At 37.7% G+C, this 19,124-nt stretch overlaps 4 protein-coding genes across 4 annotated transcripts; 1 reads left to right on the top strand and 3 right to left on the bottom strand.

The window, feature by feature from the left end:
- Nucleotides 1-1,565: 1,565 nt before the first annotated feature.
- LOC122591857 (extensin-like) lies at nt 1,566-4,006 on the bottom strand. The gene is made up of 2 exons (XM_043764086.1): nt 2,584-4,006; nt 1,566-2,364 (listed from the first exon to the last, which is right to left on the bottom strand). The coding sequence occupies exons 1-2, from the start codon at nt 4,004-4,006 to the stop codon at nt 1,604-1,606; spliced, it is 2,184 nt and encodes a 727-aa protein (XP_043620021.1). The 3' UTR covers nt 1,566-1,603.
- Nucleotides 4,007-7,352: 3,346 nt separating this feature from the next.
- Nucleotides 7,353-8,877, bottom strand: LOC122591856. Its single transcript, XM_043764085.1, has 2 exons — nt 8,325-8,877; nt 7,353-8,160 (listed from the first exon to the last, which is right to left on the bottom strand). Exons 1-2 carry the CDS (start codon nt 8,875-8,877, stop codon nt 7,397-7,399), a joined length of 1,317 nt encoding a protein of 438 aa, XP_043620020.1. The 3' UTR covers nt 7,353-7,396.
- A 2,239-nt stretch (nt 8,878-11,116) lies between these two features.
- Nucleotides 11,117-17,111, top strand: LOC122592704 (sodium/proton antiporter 1). The gene is made up of 10 exons (XM_043764996.1): nt 11,117-11,483; nt 12,498-12,671; nt 12,757-12,885; nt 13,051-13,227; nt 13,325-13,431; nt 13,913-14,033; nt 14,132-14,193; nt 14,968-15,270; nt 15,586-15,880; nt 16,588-17,111. Exons 1-10 carry the CDS (start codon nt 11,238-11,240, stop codon nt 16,705-16,707), a joined length of 1,734 nt encoding a protein of 577 aa, XP_043620931.1. The 5' UTR covers nt 11,117-11,237; the 3' UTR covers nt 16,708-17,111.
- Nucleotides 17,112-17,960: 849 nt separating this feature from the next.
- On the bottom strand, nt 17,961-18,572 carry LOC122591855 (repetitive proline-rich cell wall protein 1-like). The gene has a single exon (XM_043764084.1). It carries the CDS (start codon nt 18,570-18,572, stop codon nt 17,961-17,963), a length of 612 nt encoding a protein of 203 aa, XP_043620019.1.
- Between the last annotated feature and the right edge of the window lie 552 nt (nt 18,573-19,124).

Below are 19,124 nucleotides of genomic sequence, written 5' to 3'. Positions count from 1 at the left end.
TATAATAAAGCCAAGCTAAGCAAGCGCCCATGCAGTCCTCAACTCCTCGTACATAACATAACATTGAGCATTACCATAAGCTTCAATAAACCGATATAGTGGGTTAAGTATGATCAATCAATATTTCATTGCCACGAGAATCATCATGTGTTGATCTAGATATTTGGCACATTTCATACCGCTTTGATTCAATGTAGTCGCTTAAGAAAAAAACTTATTCTATGTTTTAATCTTTCTAGCTTTCTGATACTTATTATAGAATATTAATCCTGTCTACACCTTTTGGAGATATTAGGAATGATTGATCAAATGGAGATAACAGGAACTGTCTGTCTCTATATATTTGTGACCATGGAATTCTTCATTATTGATGATAGGTATCCAAATTCGCAATCTATATTGTAAGTTAGTAAGTTACTATTATCACGGCCTGTTTTCTAAAACTATCCGCTTTGATTCATACCAATCTGAACCAGTGACCCAACCTGAACTGATCTATCCATGTTGTCACCCCTAGTTACTACAGTACATAATTTAGGATGACTAAATTTTAGGACAACAAAAAATAATTTCCAAGTTACTATCTAGTTATGACAGACAGGAATTGGAGTCTCCATAGATGATCTGTTGGATATCCGAAACCGGTTAGGTGACGAATTCAATGACAACTGGTTTTGGATTTGGCCCCTTTTCAAAAAGCTGGCCGGGTTCTGGTTGAACCAGGTTGATCCGGACCCGTTTTAAACCTGTATTTCCCTTCTCTTTTTTTCTAGGAAAATATGACAATAGACATATTTTCATACCCCAAGTTTGACTTTCTAAGTCTCTTTCTTCGTAAGTATATTTGTTTGTGTTATATAACACTTAATATATAAAGTATATGAACGGATTAGGTTTTATATTTACTTTTCATTGATATAATTTTAAGCAACTATTATATAATACAAACAAAAATATTAACGGTCAAATTTAAAAGAACAAGACTTGAAATGCTAGACTAGAACATTTAAAATAGGACGGGGGAGGTACCAACTAACTTTTATTGTGGTTTATTTTTCTACTGATATATATAATATTTAGATATGATTTTATGTGAAATGTTCACTGGAATCTGAATCTAACACAATGTATTTTAAATGTGTTTTCTAAAAACACATGATATTTTTATTGTGTAATCTAAAAACACATTGTGTTAAGTTTTAAATCACAGTGTGTTTTTGATAGCGCATGAAAATCAGAAAATCATTCAAACACATTGTGATATGAACTTAGCAGAATGTGTTTTCTAAACAAAAATTGTAAACACATTGTGTTAAATTCAGATCACAGTGTGTTTTGGCAAGTTTTCACGAAAATTTTAGTTTTTAAATGATTACAACCCATGATTTTATATTATGTATGATATTTCTAAAAGTTGTTTTAAAAATAGCAGTTTGCCACAATAAACATTCAACAACTATATATACTTACAAGGAGATGAATGGAAACAGTTTATCCAATGTTCACTTGGAAGGTTCCTTATTCTATTATTCAATCTTCATCAAATGAATAAACACGACACGAATATAATAGCATACGCTGGAGTAACAAGAAGAGGAGCAATCTATCTCTTGCAAACGACACCTCGGCCATTTAAACCGCTTTGGCAACTCAAACTTGGCAATTGGATGTTCAAATGAGAACCTTCATTGTTTTCATTAAACTTAGCAACAGAACAATCAGCTGCAAATAAACTTGCACCCCTAAATTTCCTGTCTCCTCCCATGACCGGCATAAGCACCCCCATTTTCACCTTGCTCACATAGTCGCTCTTGTAAGTCTGTCCCAAAACCCCGTCCACTTCGTTACTTAAAGAGAAAAACTTGAACTTGAGATCAAGATGAGCAAAACAATCATCATCGGTTATATCATACTTATGGGTTCTAGATTCTTCTTTTGTTATTGGAACCACTTTGGCAGTGATCTTGAAAAGGTTTTCAACTTCAACAACGATATTGTTGGTGTCACGAATCCTAGTTATTGAAGTAGTAGAAGATTTCCATTTGGCACCTTCTGTTTCTGGGAGAAGTATGCTTTGCCCATCAAATTCAACAGAAATACGGTCATAGGCATCATCCCAAGATGAAGTTTTTTTAGCACTGATTTTTAGCTTGTGGTTGTAAAACATAACCCCAATGGATTGAACCCAAGTAAAGTCCCTGCCCATGTTTGTGTTCCTCTTGCCAATGAAATGACCGTTGATATGGAGGTTTTTATCGGCAACAAGGCAAAAATTTTTGTCCTTTTTACCGTGGAAGTAAAAAGTAATGCCGTCAGCACCAATAAAACGAGGATCTTGACACACTGCTCCGGGCATATCACAATCTGCAAATGTTTCATACATAAGTGTACAGAAAATTATGTGCTGGTTTATTTAAATAAGTGCGCGCCATACTTATACAAAACACATTGGTGATGAAGAAATTGAAGTAACTAGAATTAAATACTTGATATTAATCAGGACCATTACGTTGATCTTGATATACTTGAAAAGTATTGTTTATATATACTTGAAGTAAAGATAATATTGGGATGAAGACTTACTGCAAACTGGCTTGCATGTGACACAATCAACTTCACATTGGTCCGGACAAGAAACAGGACATGCTTGCTCATAGCCGTAACACTGGGGATAGTAGCTGTTTTTACACTTAACTCTCTTCGGTTTAGAAGGTGGAGTAGGGACCCATGTTGGAGGTGAAGGTGTAGATGGAGTAGGAGTCGATGGTGAAGCAGGTGTTGTGGGTGATGGTGTAGGAGTCGGAGGTGGTGTGTACTCTTCTGGAGGTGAAGGGGTAGTAAGGGGTGGTGGAGCAGGTGTGGTGGGTGATGGAGTAGAGGGTGTCGGTGGAGTAGACTCTATTGGTGGTGAGGCCGGTGTTGGTGGTGTGGAATCAACAGGTGGTGAAGGGGTGGTTGGAGGTGGTGATGGTGTTGGTGGTGTAGACTCTACTGGTGGTGATGGGGTGGGTGGAAGTGGTGAGGATGGTGTTGGCGGTGTAGACTCTACGGGTGGTGAAGGTGTGGTGGGAGGTGGTGAGGATGGTGTTGGTGGTGTTGGTGTTGGGGGAGGTGGTGGTGGGGTGGTTTGAGGTGGCGAGGACGGTGTTGGCGGTGTGGACTCTACGGGCGGTGAAGGTGTGGTGGGAGGTGGTGAGGATGGTGTGGGTGGTGTCGGGCTTGGGGGAGGTGGTGGTGGGGTGGTTGGAGGTGGCGAGGACGGTGTTGGCGGTGTGGACTCTACGGGCGGTGAAGGTGTGGGGGGAGGTGGTGAGGATGATGTGGGTGGTGTCGGGCTTGGGGAAGGTAGTGGTGGAGTGGCTGGAGGTGGTGAAGGAGGCGTTGGCGGTGTGGACTCTACGGGCGGTGAAGGTGTGGGGGGAGGTGGTGGTGGGGTGGTTGGAGGTGGTGAGGGCGGCGTTGGTGGTGTGGACTCTACAGGTGGTGAAGGTGTGGGGGGAGGTGGTGAGGATGGTGTGGGTGGTGTCGGGCTCGGGGGAGGTGGTGGTGGGTGGTTGGGAGGTGAGGGCGGTGTTGGCGGTGTGGACTCTACGGGTGGTGAAGGTGTGGGGGGAGCTGGTGAGGATGGTGTGGGTGGTGTCGGGCTTGGTGTTGGTGGAGAAGGGGGAGGGGAGGGCGTGGGAGGAGGTGGTGATGGTGTTGGTGTTACAGGTGAGGGAGGTTGTGGTTCCGGAGGAGGTGGTGGTGGGTATGGATCTACATGAATAGGTGGTGGGGGAGTCTCTCCGCTACAAATAGGTTTGCACGATTGACAATGAACGGTACAACTATCAGGACAAAATTTAGGGCAAACATGCACTAAATTATGGCATTCTTTGTACGACGGGTCTTTACAAGTTGCATGGCTAGGGTTGTTAGCAATTCCTGGTGGAGTTTTTGCACCAATCGCCAAAACCAGCATAAACATCACGAATAACCTAACATGACAAAGTGTTGACTGAGCCATTGTAGCAAAGACTGGGTTAACCTCTAAAAGCTTGAGCTTATTTCTGATACAAAAGGAAATGAAGTTGTTCTCTATGTATGGAATTGATGCTTATTGCCACTCAAAGATTCACTACTTATAGGCAAATGAAATGAATAGATGAAGCTCCAGAATTAATCATGTAACAATTAAGTACCTTCAGTTTATGGTATCATGGAGTCCCTTTTGTATTGCTTTTGGTGTAACTTTGGTATCCCTTGGTTAGAAAGGTATATGAGACACTTTCTACAACAGGAATTCAGCATGCAGGATTCTCCAACGAGTGCACCAATGGTGACACATTAAACATACATTATCAAAACTAGCAAATACTATGATACCTGTTCTCAATGTGCATGTGGCGGCAAAATATATCAGTGAAGCCAATGGTGGTATTAGCCATGAAAATTGACATTTTCAAATATGTTTTGGAGGGATCACAAATGGAAGAACGGCCACAAAAGGCCCAACAATTATCTGTCTTAGAACCTATCTGATGATGCTCCCTATCTATAATAAACGTTAAAGACAGAATTAGCATAGGAAATCAACGCTCTCAAACACATTTTAAGGTCATATATTAGATTATAAACTCTATGGTAATTTCATGAATTGGTTTGGCTATTTCGACCTATACATGTAAAGATGAGTTAAAGATGGTTACAGTGTTTCTTTGTAACGGGTCGAATGGACAATTCTATATAAGATATTTGTTGAAAGTTAATGAACCCATATAGTATGGTCTAAAATTTTTATTATTTTTTGACCAGCTAAAAGGTATGGTTTAAAGACTAAATGACATAACTCCTATCCTGGTTCAATTCGACCCTCACTTTTCCTATGTTGACCCGTTACCTAACCCGTCTAGTTTGCCCCATATACCATACATCAAACAGAAGAGACTCGGCCCTAATATAAATTGCATATAATTCACATGTTGAGAAATAACATTTAAGTCACCAAACTAAACTATATGTATCAACCTTCACCAGAAAGAACCCAACGAATAACATCTCTTTTTTCCCCCCAAAAACCATCATTAGTTTGAAGTAACTTGTAATACAAAACAATAGCTTTTTTTTGTTATACATTGACTTACTCCAGAAAACTGGCATCTCATATTATATTTAATGATAAAGCAAGTTCACTAGAAGTCACCTTTTCATTTCACATGCACATAAAAGTCAAAGGTAATGTCTTTCTCCTAAATAACTGCTATTTCTGAATAGGCATCTCTTCACTACCAAGGGATGATATATATAGAACAGGTCTTATATAGTCATATGGCCGGTTTATATTAATTATGTCTTGAATACTCGATATGTCCTGGTGGTATACAATATGATTCTATTCTAGCTAAAATATAACCATTGAATACAAATATTTACATGATTATATCCTAAAAAAAAAGAAATTAAAAAACCATAAGAAGTTAGATAATCAGATTTAGAAAAGTTTGGATTTGGTAAATAGCAGATTTTGTAACCGATTAATTGGTATTACCAGGTAACAAGACTTAACATGTCTTGAGATAAATGTTGGACGTATTTGACACAACTTTGACTGAACGTAGCGGTTTCATATCAATTCATTGTTTCTTTTAATGTTTATAGCTTTCTGATACTTGTTACAGAATATAAAACAGTCAGTTATATTAATTTGGCCGACTCATCATAAGCAAATTCCCGCTACACCTTTGGATGATATCTCTATGTGGAATGAGCAGTGGATCAAATGGCGAGAACAATGAAAAATATCATGAATTTTTCATTATTGGCATATCCTAGATTCCGTTAATAAATAACAGGATAAAAATTTGTGATCTATTGTATACTTGTATGTTAAAAGTTAGGACCTGCGACTAGCTATCATAAACTTACAAATAATAACTTGCAGGATGTGTAGTGTCTGTACCCCAAAATAGCAAGGAAGAAACTCAAGTTAGTGGTGTGTGAAAAGTTCATCCATGGAGTGCTGATTTTGAAAGAAAGTGTTTTCTTGGCCTAAGCCCCCACTTATGGTTCATTGTCATATGAGTTCATAACCATTATTTTTGGGTGAGTATGGGTTGATTTTGGCTCAAAATAAAAAAAATTAAACCCAAATGCATTGTGATATAGCATTTGATAGATTTCGTTAATGCACAATCATTTTCTGGTTAGCAACTGCTAGATATTTTATTGTAATTGGATTAATTTGATTGACCAATATTGTTATAATAAAACATCAGAAAAATGTTCATGTGAGAACCATTTGAATTGGAAGAACCATGAGAACATCCAAATTATAACTTGATGTTCGTGTGTGAATTGTATATGTGAACAAATTCGTGCACATATGAACAGATCAAGTTATACTTAATATCACTATGTTCACATGTGAACGGTTCTCACATGAACCTTACCCTAAAACATCATATTAGTTTGGAGGTGCGGAGTGCATGCTTATTTGAATTTATTGTAATCTTAGGGGAAAAACCCCTAGATAACGAGGGTCCGGGGGTAGCGCCCTCGGTAGCGGGGTCCAGCGAGCGGCACAATGGCAGAGGGGGGCAGAGGTGAAGTTGGGGTTTGGGAAACTTGATTATGTGATCCGTGAACTTTGTGTCTGTCAATATTTAATGAATGAGGTGCAGCTGGACGTGGGGCTTAGTCCGGGTTTGTGAACCCCGGGTTTCAATTTCAGGTATAGTCCAGATTTATTGAAGCCTGGGTATACTGGTTCCAAGTTGCTCACGAACGGTCCATCGAACATTCAGTTCGTTTACAACCCTATTTATAACCACCTCCTTTAGGTATTCTCTCCGATTTCATGTCACTTTTGGTTCAAGGTATGGATCTGTTTATTTGTTTCTTTAATATGCGTTTAATAGTTCAAATGCTAAATGGTGGGCATGTGGAAGATTAAACGGTTTAATTTTTATATATCTGAACATTTTATAATTAGCTTGGTTAATATCATTAATGGTTGTTAAATTTTGGTTGCTAACGGGCTGGTATGCAGTGTGCCCATTGCCTTGGGTTAGTAATGCATGGATTTAATATTAATTCTTAATGATCTCAAGACGTACTTGCCTTGAGTCAAGACGAGATTGAGTTAAATTTCAAGACGAGATTGAGTTAAATTTCAAGACGAGATTGAGTTAAATTTCGAACCCAATATATAGAGGCTTAATAACATCAATTGTGTAGCATTTTGCTGTAACAAACATTTAATAACTAGAAATACCTACAAGGATATGAAAGGAAACATTACATTCAACATTCACTTGGAAGGTTCCTTATTCTATTATTCATTCTTTATTAAATGAATAAATTACACGACGTAATAATATAAGTATATATAGTCCAGGGTAACAAGAGGATGAGCAATCTATCTCTTGCAAATGACACCTCGGCCATTCAAACCGCTTTGGCAGCTCAAACTTGGCAATTGCATTTTCAAAACTGAACCTTCTTCATTGTTTCCATTAAACTTAGCCACAGAACAATCAGCTGCAAATAAACTTCCACTTCTGAATTTCCTGTCTCCTCCCATAACCGGCATTAGCACCCCCATTTTCACCTGGCTCACATAGTCGCTCTTGTAAGTCTGTCCCAAAACCCCGTCCACTTCGTTACTCAAAGAGAAAAACTTGAACTTGAGATCAAGATGAGCAAAGCAATCATCATCGGTTATATCATAGTTATGGATTCTCGATTCTTCTTTTGTTATTGGAACCACTTTGGCAGTGATCTTGAAGAGGTTTTCAACTTCAACTACGACATTGTTGGTGTCACTAATCCTAGTGATGGAAGTAGTAGAAGATTTCCATTTGGAGCCTTCGGTTTCTGGAAGAAGGATGCTTTCCCCATTGAATGCAATGGATACACGGTCGATGGAGTCGTCCCAAGTGGAAGTCTTTTGAGCACTGATTTGTAGTTTGTTGTTGCCGAAGAGAACCCCAATGGATTGCACCCAAGTGAAGTCCCTACCCATGTTTGTGTTCCTCTTGCCAATGAAGTGACCGTTGATATGGAGGTTGTTATCAGCAACAAGGCAAAAATCTTTGTCCTTTTTACCATGGAAGTAGAAAGTGATGCCATCGGCACCAATAAAACGAGGATCTTGGCACACTGCTCCAGGCATATCACAATCTGCAATATGTCATACATACAGATAAGTAGTTTGTTCAGCTAGAATTAAAGGTTAGCACTGAACTTCAAATCTGTTAGGACCATCAGGTTGGTCTTGATATACTTGAAAAGTTTAATTTTTATATATACGTAAAGTAAAGAAAATAGAATGATGAAAAACTTACTGCAAACTGGCTTGCAGGAGACACAATCCACTTCACATTCATCCGGACAAGAAGCAGGACATACATGCTCATAGCCGTAACACTGGGGATAGTTTCTGTTTTTGCACCTAGCTTTAGAAGGTGCGATGGGAGGAGTGTATGGGGTGGGTGGAGATGGGGTTGGGGGAGGTGGTGGTGGGGTGGTTGGAGGTGGAGCAGAAGGTGTTGGTGTCGGTGGGGAAGGGAGAGGGGAGGGTGTGGGAGGAGTTGGTGACGGTGGTGTTAGAGGTGCGGGAGGTTGTGGTTCTGGAGGAGGTGGTGGTGGATATGGATCTACATGAATAGGTGGGTATGCATTACAAACAGGTTTGCACGATTGACAATTAACGGTGCAACTATCAGGGCAAAACTTAGGGCAAACATGCACTAAATTGTGGCATTCTTTGTATGACGGGTCTTTACAAGTTGCTTGGCTAGGATTTTTAGCAATTCCTGGTGGAGTTGCTGCACCAATAGCCGCAACCAACATAAACAGTAGGAGTAACCTTACATGACAAACTGTTGACTGAGCCATTGCAGCCCAGACGAGAAAAACTTCAAAGAAACTTGAGCTTATTTGTAGTACAGAGATACTTTTGGTTGTTCTATATGTAAAGAATTGATTGATGCTTATTGCCACTCATAGCTTCCCTACTTATAGGCACATGAAATGAATACATGAACCTCCAAAATTAATCATGTAACAATTAAGTACCTTCAGTTTATGGTATCTTGGAGCCCCCTTTATATTGCTTTTGGTTTAAATTTGGTATCCCTTAATTTGAAAGGTATATGAGACACTTTCTACAACAGGAATTCAGCATACGGGATACTCTACCGAATGCACCGACTGTGACACATTAAACATATATTGTCAAAACTAGCTAGCGAGTACTATGATACCTGTTCATTATCCGCATGTGGCTGCAAGATGTATGTATCAGTGATGCCAATGGTGTTATTAGCTAAGAAACTTGACATTTTTAAATATGTTTTGAATGGATCACGAGTGGAAGAACAACCACGAAAGATCATTCAGTTATCTGACTTATGAGTCTATTTTCAGAAACGCAGATGATGTAAAGAAGGTCGACAAGTGATATTATATCTGATGATGTTCCCTATCTATACTAAATGTTAAAGACAGAATTAACATTAGGAAATTTCATGAATAAGTGGGGCAATTTCAACCTATACATGTAAGGATGAGTTAAAGATGGTTATAGTATTTCTTTGTAACGGAGTCGAATGGGCAATTTTAAATGAAATATTAGTTAAAGTACACGAAGCCGTATGGTATGGTCTAAAAATGACTCAAGTCCTAGCCAGGTTCAATTCGACCCTCACTTTACCTATTTTGACCCATTAATTAACCCGCTTATTTTTCCCATATAACCATATATCTAACAAAGGAAACTTGGCCCTAGAACACACGAATAACATCCATATTTTTTTTTCCAGAAAGTATAGTTTTGAAGTACTTGGTAATACAAAACTATAGATTTTTTTATACATTGACTCTCCCAAAACCAGTCATCTCATATTATATATGTTGATAAAGCAAGTTTACTATAAGTCATCTCTAATTTCACATGCTCATAAAAGTCAAAGGTCATAAACTCAGTTTCTTTTTCCTAAATAACTCTGACTTCATATGCATTATTGCTATTTCTCTATAGGCATCCCTTCACTACCAAGAGATCATATAAATAGATTAGTCTTATATAGGCATATGGCCGGTTTCTGTTACTTGTGGGATACTCGATATGTCCTGGTGGTAGAATATGATTTTAGCTAAAATTTAACCATTGTTATGCCTATATGGCTGTATTTGCATCATCAAAATCCATAAAAAAGCAATAAGTTAGACGTTATTTTAAAAAGCTTGGTTTTGGTCAATAGCAGATTCTATAAGCCATTAAGTAGTATTACCCGGGAACAAGACTTAACATGTCTTGAGATAAATGATGGGCATATCTGACACAACTATGACCGGTTTCTATATACGTATCATCTTCATATCTGCCGAGTCAATAAAGATGTTTCCATTATGACCATGTTAGCTCTTAAGTTTTCTTTGAAGAAACTTGGTTCATTGAGTTATTTTTGCATACAAGCATCATTAGACTTTTGTTTATAAAAAACATTTGATTGATCCAAACAAATGTTTTTTAATACAAAACATGTAAACGGGGAGAGATACTTGCTGAGGCCACTTGGAGAAAGTCAAATCTTAACGAATTAGTATTTTCATGGTCGTGGGCTCGTTTCCTATACATTTTCCCTTGCCATCTTAATTATGATGTTTATCTAGTGAGGTTCAACTTTTAACCTTTCCAGAGACCTTTATGACATGTTATCATCTTACAGCTATTTCTTTGTAAACGGGTAAACGAGCCGAAGTAAGCATTTGTTTTGACACGGAGCGCCTAAACGATTTTCTCAGTATTTTTTTCTAGACTTTTTATTTCGTCACTCAAAATGTCAATTTTTTTTGAAATAAACTAAACCGAAGATGTTAACTAATAAGATACTAATGAACCATTACGAGATGTCTTGCCACTAATCAATCTTGAAAATGTTTTATCTTTTTTTTAAGAAATTCTCAATAGGCCGATTTTTTCAACCTTGATCTACACTTTCAATTTCTCATAGTTCTAGTGTGCTTGTAACTTGTAAGTACCTTTTTGTGCTCAAAACATTTTCAAAGAGTCATACAATATGCATTGACACTTGTACATTATACTTACAAAAGATACATTACAAACAAGATTTTTGTGTCTTAAATCTTCACTATCCGATCATCCCAAAGCCCAAGCCCAACCCACCTCCCCAACCACCACATTCCGCCACCGTCCACCGCCATATCCGCCGGCTAATATATAGCCATTTTAGATGTCTACAACACTTCTACCATTTAGAACTCACCACTTGTCACTATCTCTTGATCCTCAATTCAAGAAACACTCCCCCATCATATCCTTACCTTCATCTTCACTTCTTTTAACACCCAAAGCTTCAAACTTTTTGCGCAGAAATGGAGTTTTGGCACGTGCAGAAGACAAGGCACGTGGTGGAACAGGAAACCCATCTTCAGTTCAACCTCCACCTCCAAAACCCAATTCAGATAACCAATTTCAGGTCTCATTTTTCTTTAAATTTTTTGTACTTGATCTATTTTATTGTTAATTTAATGAATTTTTCTATTTGGGTTTGTTATTTAGTAGCTTAAAATGAAGGGATTAGTGCATAAATTTTACCCGTTTTGCTATCGGATGTATCGACACTAAAAACCTCTATCGTGTGTATTTTTTTTAACAACGAGTTAGTACTTAGTAGTTAGCATTAGAGACACCACAGGGACATCCAATTGGGCAGTAGGTGTGTATTTAACTTTTGTTTTTTCATGCTAGATGTACTTACTTACCTGGGTAGCAAGTAACCAGTCATTTTTTAAAAAAAGAGACACACAATAGCAAAACCGGCAAAGTTGGATACCTACAATAGAGATTGGGAATAAGGGTTTTTAGAGTTTGATACACAATCTCATAGTGGGCATAGTTTAGTACACTTTATGCATTAGTTTCAAATATAAGTGCTTGACGTTATAATTTGATATAATGTGGCGGTTGTATTAAAACAATTGTGGGCATGATTGTTTATTGTAACATATGGATGAGATAGTACTTATATTATAATTTTCCGCACTGCGGTTTATCTTTTAGTAGCTAAAAAATGGATGCTTAGCATTAGAATTTGATTTTAGTATGAAGCTTGTACTTAACTTTTGCGGGAAATTAGTTGTTTGTTGATACATATTGATGATATAATACTATTTTAAAAACGTTTTTACCATATAGTAGCTTAAAAATGGATGCTTGATATTAGAATTTGGATTTATTTGAAATTTGTATTAAAATACATGTGGGAATGATTGTTTGGTACTACATATCGATAAAAATGGATGGTTGACACTATAATTTGATTTTTCTCCTCTTCGGAAGGCGCCACTATAACCCTTGTGGGGACTAGTTTCATTGTTAAAATCCGTTCAAGAATACCTATGCTGTTTGCTGTGACATATCAATGAATTCTTGATGAATATGGAATCTTGTTTTTAGCAATATCCTTAAGATTGTTAATTTTCAACATTAGGATGTTACATCATCTGGATCTTGTGATCCTTTATGTTCAGTGGATGAAACAAGTTCACAAGATTATGAAGATACTTACCAACCAAAAACTGATATATTGAAAGCTTTGGCAATTTTTGGAGCAGCAGCAACAGGGGCAGTTGCAATTAATCATTCTTGGGTGGCTGAAAACCAGGTTTTTACTGTTTCATAAATATGATGATTGGCATAAACCTATGGTTAGTATTAATTGGTTAGCTCAATTATGCATATTGGTGCAGGATCTTGCAATGGCATTGTTGTTTGGTTTAGGATATGCTGGTATAATATTTGAAGAGTCACTTGCCTTCAATAAAAGTGGAGTTGGTTTACTAATGGCAGTGAGCTTGTGGGTTATTCGTAGCATTGGGGTATGACGATAACTCTCTCAGTTAAAAATTTTATTATTGTCATTGATTATAACATTCAATGTAGTTTATAAAATTTTTTCTTTTTTAAATCTAGCTCTTACATAAATATATTGTTGCAAGAAAATATATTTGCTGTCCAACAATCGCCGATATTTTTTTTTGCAGGCCCCCTCAACAGACATAGCTGTAGCAGAGTTAACACATGCATCAGCAGAAGTCAGTGAAATTGTGTTCTTTTTGCTTGGTGCGATGACTATAGTGGAAATAGTTGATGCGCATCAAGGATTTAAGCTGGTTACTGATAATATTACAACTCGCAAGCCACGCTCTCTTCTTTGGGTGGTTAGTGACCAAGTTGGATATTTATACAGTTACAAAAGTCATAGGACTCATAATAGACTATTAATTTCTTTTCTTATGGTATTGATGATTATTTCAGGTTGGTTTTGTGACATTCTTCCTGAGCTCTGTGCTTGACAACCTCACATCTACAATAGTCATGGTTTCATTATTGAGGAAACTGGTTCCGCCATCAGAATACCGAAAGTATGTAGTTGTAACAAAACAATAAGTATTTCACTTTGTGTTACCAAAGTAAACTACTGCACAAGTTCAAGTCGTCATTTTGATAAAAACAAGTTTTGTATTTCATTCTTCTATTAGTGTAAGAACATGTAGATTATAACCACAAGAGTGGTGGTCTAGTGATGAAAGCTTGCTCTTTGAGGGCAAAAATACTTAGAGGTCTCAAGTTTGAATCCTATGAGCTAAAAAATCGACCCCCTTGTGGCCATGTTGGTTCACCTGCGATGACTCTAGGCTACCCACAAAGCGAGTGGTCGCCTGTGATGGCCCATGGGATTAGTCTGCATGCAAAGCGGGTCGGATACCTAGGTCAACCGAATAGAACCATGTAGGTCATTATGTGGTCCTTAATTAGTCCAAATACCATCTATAATTGAGGTTTACATTCTATGATACTTTTGGATGATTTTGTGCACAATCTAATAATTGTAGCATTTGATAGGTTACTTGGTGCGGTAGTTGTAATAGCAGCAAATGCTGGTGGAGCATGGACTCCTATTGGTGATGTAACGACTACTATGCTTTGGATACATGGCCAAATATCCACATTGCCAACCATGACGGTATTGTTTGCTTGATTTCCTCATTATTCTGTAAAATGTGCAGTTAATTGGCTGTCATACACAAAGAACTAATGTTGATGCTATTTCTGTTGTTACAGAGCTTATTTGTGCCTAGTGTGGTTTCCCTTGCAGTTCCGTTGGCCCTCATGTCCTTCTCAAGGTACCTAAGATTATGTGTTGTTAGGATATTGGTTTACAAAGGAACCCTCTGCTTCATAAACTGCAATATATTTTCAAATTCGAATATAATTTAGAAGTTGCAATATTTTCTTTTATGGAAAGCTTGCAAGTTAATTTACCTTCTTACCTGTTCCTATGACTCAAAAGTTTGATGATGGTATATTTTTGGGTGTACAAGATTCCTTCAATGGGGACTTAAGACATTTCGTCAAATCGCAAAATAATGTTTTATATTCATACATGACTTTAGGTTCATAATATTTAGCAAAACTGCAAAATAAAGCGCCATAGATTGCAATAATTAGTGATTCTTGAAAATACTGTCGAAGATAGAAATGCAAAAGAACCATCGCCATATGGAAAGTATGTATAACATAATATTTTCTTCTTTTCACGAGAATAGCAGTCTGTTTGTTTGCTACAAAAGTCAAATATCATGTAATTTTCCCATAAACTATGTCCCGAGGCAATCATTGTAATTTTCTTGTATAGGGGAACTCAGACATGAAGAAAAGGAAACCAAAACTAAAAAAGACAGGTCTTTTTGGTTTATGGGAATGAAATTGATACCCTTGAAACCCACCAAAAGCATTAAATCTAGATATATCTAGAGATCCACATCCAATCCCTATCCACGTTGTGGTCACAACCATGCCCAAAACGATTCATGACTGGAAATCAAACACCACCGAAGTGATAGATTATAACTTATGCACATAGATTGAACAATTTCTTTTGTTATATATTCATTCAGTGAACTTGATGCTAAAGGACGGAATACAGATGATGTTTTGGCTTCCGAACAAATGGCTCCACGTGGGCAACTTGTATTTGGAGTGGGACTAGGGGCATTGGTGTTTGTTCCAGTGTTTAAGGCTTTAACCGGTTTGCCTCCTTATTTGGGTATGCTATTTGGGCTTGGAGTTCTTTGGATCTTAACTGATGCTATCCACTATGGCGAATCAGAGAGACAACGGTTAAAAGTACCTCAGGCTTTATCCCGTATTGATACTCAAGGAGCACTCTTCTTTCTGGGGATCCTATTATCTGTCAGCAGGTATGCATCAATATCACAATTTATTTTTTGTAGAAAAAAAGGAAAATTGTTTGACATTTTTCTATTTTACTACTCGAACCAAATTTTTTGGTCAGTAATTAATGGATCACTTTTTACACAATAATTCTCCATTTCTGCTGAAAACCGACATTTCTATACATAATTTCTCTGATGAGCCTTAGTAGTAAGGGCTGTCGAAATTTGGTTACTGTTATAGTAAATAACTCAAAGCCTAGTTGCTTCTAGTGAATTTTAACAGAAAATATTGGACTTTTCACTAACACTCTATTCTTGATCGAAATCTTTACACCTTAGCTTGGAGGCAGCAGGGATTCTTCGAGAAATAGCAAATTATCTAGATTCTCATATCCCCAGTAGCGAGCTGATTGCAAGTGCAATAGGGGTAGTTTCTGCAATTATAGATAATGTTCCACTCGTGGCTGCAGCAATGGGAATGTATGACCTTTCGTCTTATCCTCAAGACTCCCAGTTTTGGCAGTTGGTAGCATTTTGTGCAGGCACAGGTGGTTCCATGCTTGTCATTGGTTCTGCTGCTGGTGTTGCTTTAATGGGAATGGAGAAAATTGACTTTTTCTGGTATTTCCGGAAGGTATGTTCTTTCCACTTTAAAGTTTCCTTAATAAATAAGCTATGGCAATCCCAATCTGTTTACACACGAATAGGTCAAATAGGGTTGTATTATTTTAAACGTATCAGATTGGTTGGAAAAAAAACTAAAGCATACAGGCTAACAAGGAAATGGGTAAAACATGCTGAAAATACTGTTTTGGTGTATACATCATTACAACCTCCTAAAGAGTTTCATTCACAATTTCACATAGATTTAGATGATTGCTTTAACATTAGTGGTTTTGTGATGGCAATTTTATGTATTCATAATTTTAGTAATAGTTAAAAAAAGGTTGGACAATCGACTGTTGGTAAGTTAAACTTGGCCTTGCGCCCTTGCCTGTTCAATTGTGTCTTTACTAGACCTGGAGCTTGTTGGTTCGAGTCTCATTGAGGACAAATATCTGTATAGTGTGTGGTGTGTGAATATCATCTTAAAAGAAAAGCCAGCTATCTGACCCACCCATGTTGACACCTCCAGCATATAACTTCTGATACCAATATTCGAACTTCTGTTCTAGCTCAAGTATGGTACGTGCCATATTGTCACGATACATGAGGCCCAGGGGTTTTGTTCTAAGATGATACAATCTTTAATATGCTATTATTGTTTTTTGTAACTAGGGACCGCTTTTGAACTCTAAAACTAATATAAATTTGTAATATCACAATTTTTACTCGGTTCAGGCTAGTGGTTTCGCTTTTGCTGGCTATGCTGCAGGGATCGCAACATATTTAGCAACTCAGAACCTACATTTCTCTCCCACAACCGTAGCTGCCAGTCTTCCGTTCATCTCAGGGTCATAAAGTGTTATGATACGGATATGGACTAAAAAGTCGGCTTCAAGGGACCATTTGAAAATGTAAAGCTGGTAGGGTGAGATAGTTGCCTACACCACAGAATCAAGTGGTGCTAAAAGATGTTAATAGAATTTAAATGTTGTAATAATGGCTCGGGTGTTGTATAAGTTCTGTTGAATTCGCCGAAATGTAGTTTCGCTAAAATATTGAGAGGATAAGCAGGAAGATGAGTGTGTAAGAGCAGAATTTTATGTAAATTTCAGAATCTGTAGTAGAAAAGATGCTTCAAGCATAAGGCGTCGTTTCATGTAATTGCAGGCAAACTGGCTTGTGTAGAGAGACCTATAAATGTTGAAATTTCAACCCATATATTTATGTATTCGTCAATCTGGGTTATGTTTTATCTCAAACCTATCTGTCAATTTCCTCTATAGACGAGCTCTCACAACAATTTGAGGTTGCCTTGAAGCAATACAATGAAAATAAACAACCCATACAAGTTGTAGTTTTGAGTTGAATCAGGGATATCTCAAAAGGTAAAGCTATAGAAATGAACTAAGGCTATAGATGGGATTGTATAGATGGGATTTAAAGCACATAAACCAATAATGTATGGAAATAACCCAATAATGTGTCACAACATTAGTCGAGTATATAACTGGGTTAGATCAGTGGTTGGAGCTCATGCCTCTGGAAACAGAGGTCATGGGTTCGATCCTCATGCCCAGCAAGGCTGGAGGTCCTTTTCTACCTATGGTAGAACCTGGAAGCAGTCTCTCTACCTTTGGTAGGGGTAAGACTGTCTACATATCAACCTCCCCCATACACCGTCAAAGACGGTATTGGGACCCAAAACCCGTGGAAGACGGCATTGGGAGTTACTTACTTTCTATGTTATATAAATTTTTTAGGTCTCATTTCGCTTTAGGTTCTCAAAGTGATTGAGACGCTCCTAGTTTAAATTCTTTACATTTCAAGCAAATAGAATCCATAACCTGAACTATATATGTAGATAACAAATGCAATATGTAATAGAAGTTTAACAACCAAAGATACCAGAAGAAATGAACTTATTGATAAGGAAATGCAAAGAAACATTTTATTCAACTATTGGAAGGATCTTTATTCATTAGTATCATTACACAAAAACACATAATAAAACTTCAAATAGTGTATGCATGTAGCATGTTATCAGTGCTGGGAGTTGGTGAGTAAGTTTCTTGTTAATATGAACCAGGTGGCGCATAAGGGGGTGGGTATCAGTAGTCAGGTGGTGAGTATGAGTAGTCAGGGGGCGAGTAGTCAGGAGGTGAGTAGTCTGGTGGCGAGTATGTAGGGGGCGAGTAGTCAGGTGGTGAGTATGTAGGGGGCGAGTAGTCAGGTGGTGAGTAATCAGGTGGTGTGTAGTTAGGTGGTGAGTAGTCAGGTGGTGAGTATGTAGGGGGTGAGTAGTCAGGTGGCGAGTAGTCTGGTGGTGAGTAATCAGGTGGTGTGTAGTTAGGGGGCGAGTAGTCAGGTGGCGAGTATGTAGGGGGTGAGTATGTAGGGGGCGAGTATCTAGGAGGTGAGTATGGTGTTGGAGGTGGTGAGTATGTTGGTGGTGGTGGTGATAGTGACGGAGGTGATGGCCATGGTGTAGTGGAGCCGAGACAAATTGGTTTGCATGAGGCACAATTAACAGTGCAGCCATCAGGACAAGACTTGGGACAAACATGCACCGTGTTATAACATTTTTTGTATACCTTGTCTTTGCAAGTAACTTCCTTAGGCTTGTTAGTGTTTAAACGTGCAGTCGCCTCACCAAATGCCATTAGCATAAATAATACGAGCATCGCAAGTAACATACCACGACAAACCATTGATCGAGCCATTGCAGCCCAGACTTAAGAAACCTATTAAAATTTTGAACTTTTGTAATGCAGAGGTATACTCAATTGTTATCTATTTAGAATGGTGCTTATTGCAACTGTTAGCTTCTCTATTTATAGGCAAATAAACTGATGGAATGCATGAACCTAGAATAAAACATGTTACAAATAAGTACTTTCAGTTGAAGTTATCTTGGAGTCCTCTTTATATTGCTTTTGGTGTAATTAAATTTGGTGTCCCTTGATTAGAAAGATAAGAAAAACACTTTCAATAAAGGGAATCCACTTGAACATATATACTTAACACGATGATTAAACCACATCGAAAACTTGCAAAAGGAATGACACATCGATTTGCATGGCATCTGCAAAATCGTGGTTTAAGCTATGTGAATTAAGCAAATCGATTTGAAGGTATAACAAATGGCAGAACCACACAGAAGAGCTTAATTATCTGTATGAAAACCTATATTTACTGACATACATAACATGTAAATGAAGAATGTGGACTTAATGTGATATCTTCTGCAGATGTTCCCTATCTGTAGTTAACGA

Source organism: Erigeron canadensis, chromosome 3, assembly GCF_010389155.1.
Source record: "Erigeron canadensis isolate Cc75 chromosome 3, C_canadensis_v1, whole genome shotgun sequence".
In the NCBI taxonomy this organism is placed as follows: domain Eukaryota; kingdom Viridiplantae; phylum Streptophyta; class Magnoliopsida; order Asterales; family Asteraceae; genus Erigeron; species Erigeron canadensis.
This window is presented reverse-complemented; position numbering and strand designations above follow the sequence as displayed.

What these genes read in the sequence shown, in the direction of transcription:
- LOC122591857 (XM_043764086.1), bottom strand. Translation starts at nt 4,006, where the DNA reads ATGGCTCAGTCAACACTTTGTCATGTTAGGTTATTCGTGATGTTTATG. An exon ending in CACATGCAAGCCAGTTTGCA is followed by an intron (nt 2,365 to 2,583) that starts GTAAGTCTTCAT and finishes AAACATTTGCAG; the next exon opens with ATTGTGATATGCCCGGAGCA.
- LOC122591856 (XM_043764085.1), bottom strand. Translation starts at nt 8,877, where the DNA reads ATGGCTCAGTCAACAGTTTGTCATGTAAGGTTACTCCTACTGTTTATG. An exon ending in CTCCTGCAAGCCAGTTTGCA is followed by an intron (nt 8,161 to 8,324) that starts GTAAGTTTTTCA and finishes GACATATTGCAG; the next exon opens with ATTGTGATATGCCTGGAGCA.
- LOC122592704 (XM_043764996.1), top strand. Translation starts at nt 11,238, where the DNA reads ATGTCTACAACACTTCTACCATTTAGAACTCACCACTTGTCACTATCT. An exon ending in ATTCAGATAACCAATTTCAG is followed by an intron (nt 11,484 to 12,497) that starts GTCTCATTTTTC and finishes TTTCAACATTAG; the next exon opens with GATGTTACATCATCTGGATC. An exon ending in GCCCTCATGTCCTTCTCAAG is followed by an intron (nt 14,194 to 14,967) that starts GTACCTAAGATT and finishes ATATTCATTCAG; the next exon opens with TGAACTTGATGCTAAAGGAC.
- LOC122591855 (XM_043764084.1), bottom strand. Translation starts at nt 18,572, where the DNA reads ATGGCTCGATCAATGGTTTGTCGTGGTATGTTACTTGCGATGCTCGTA.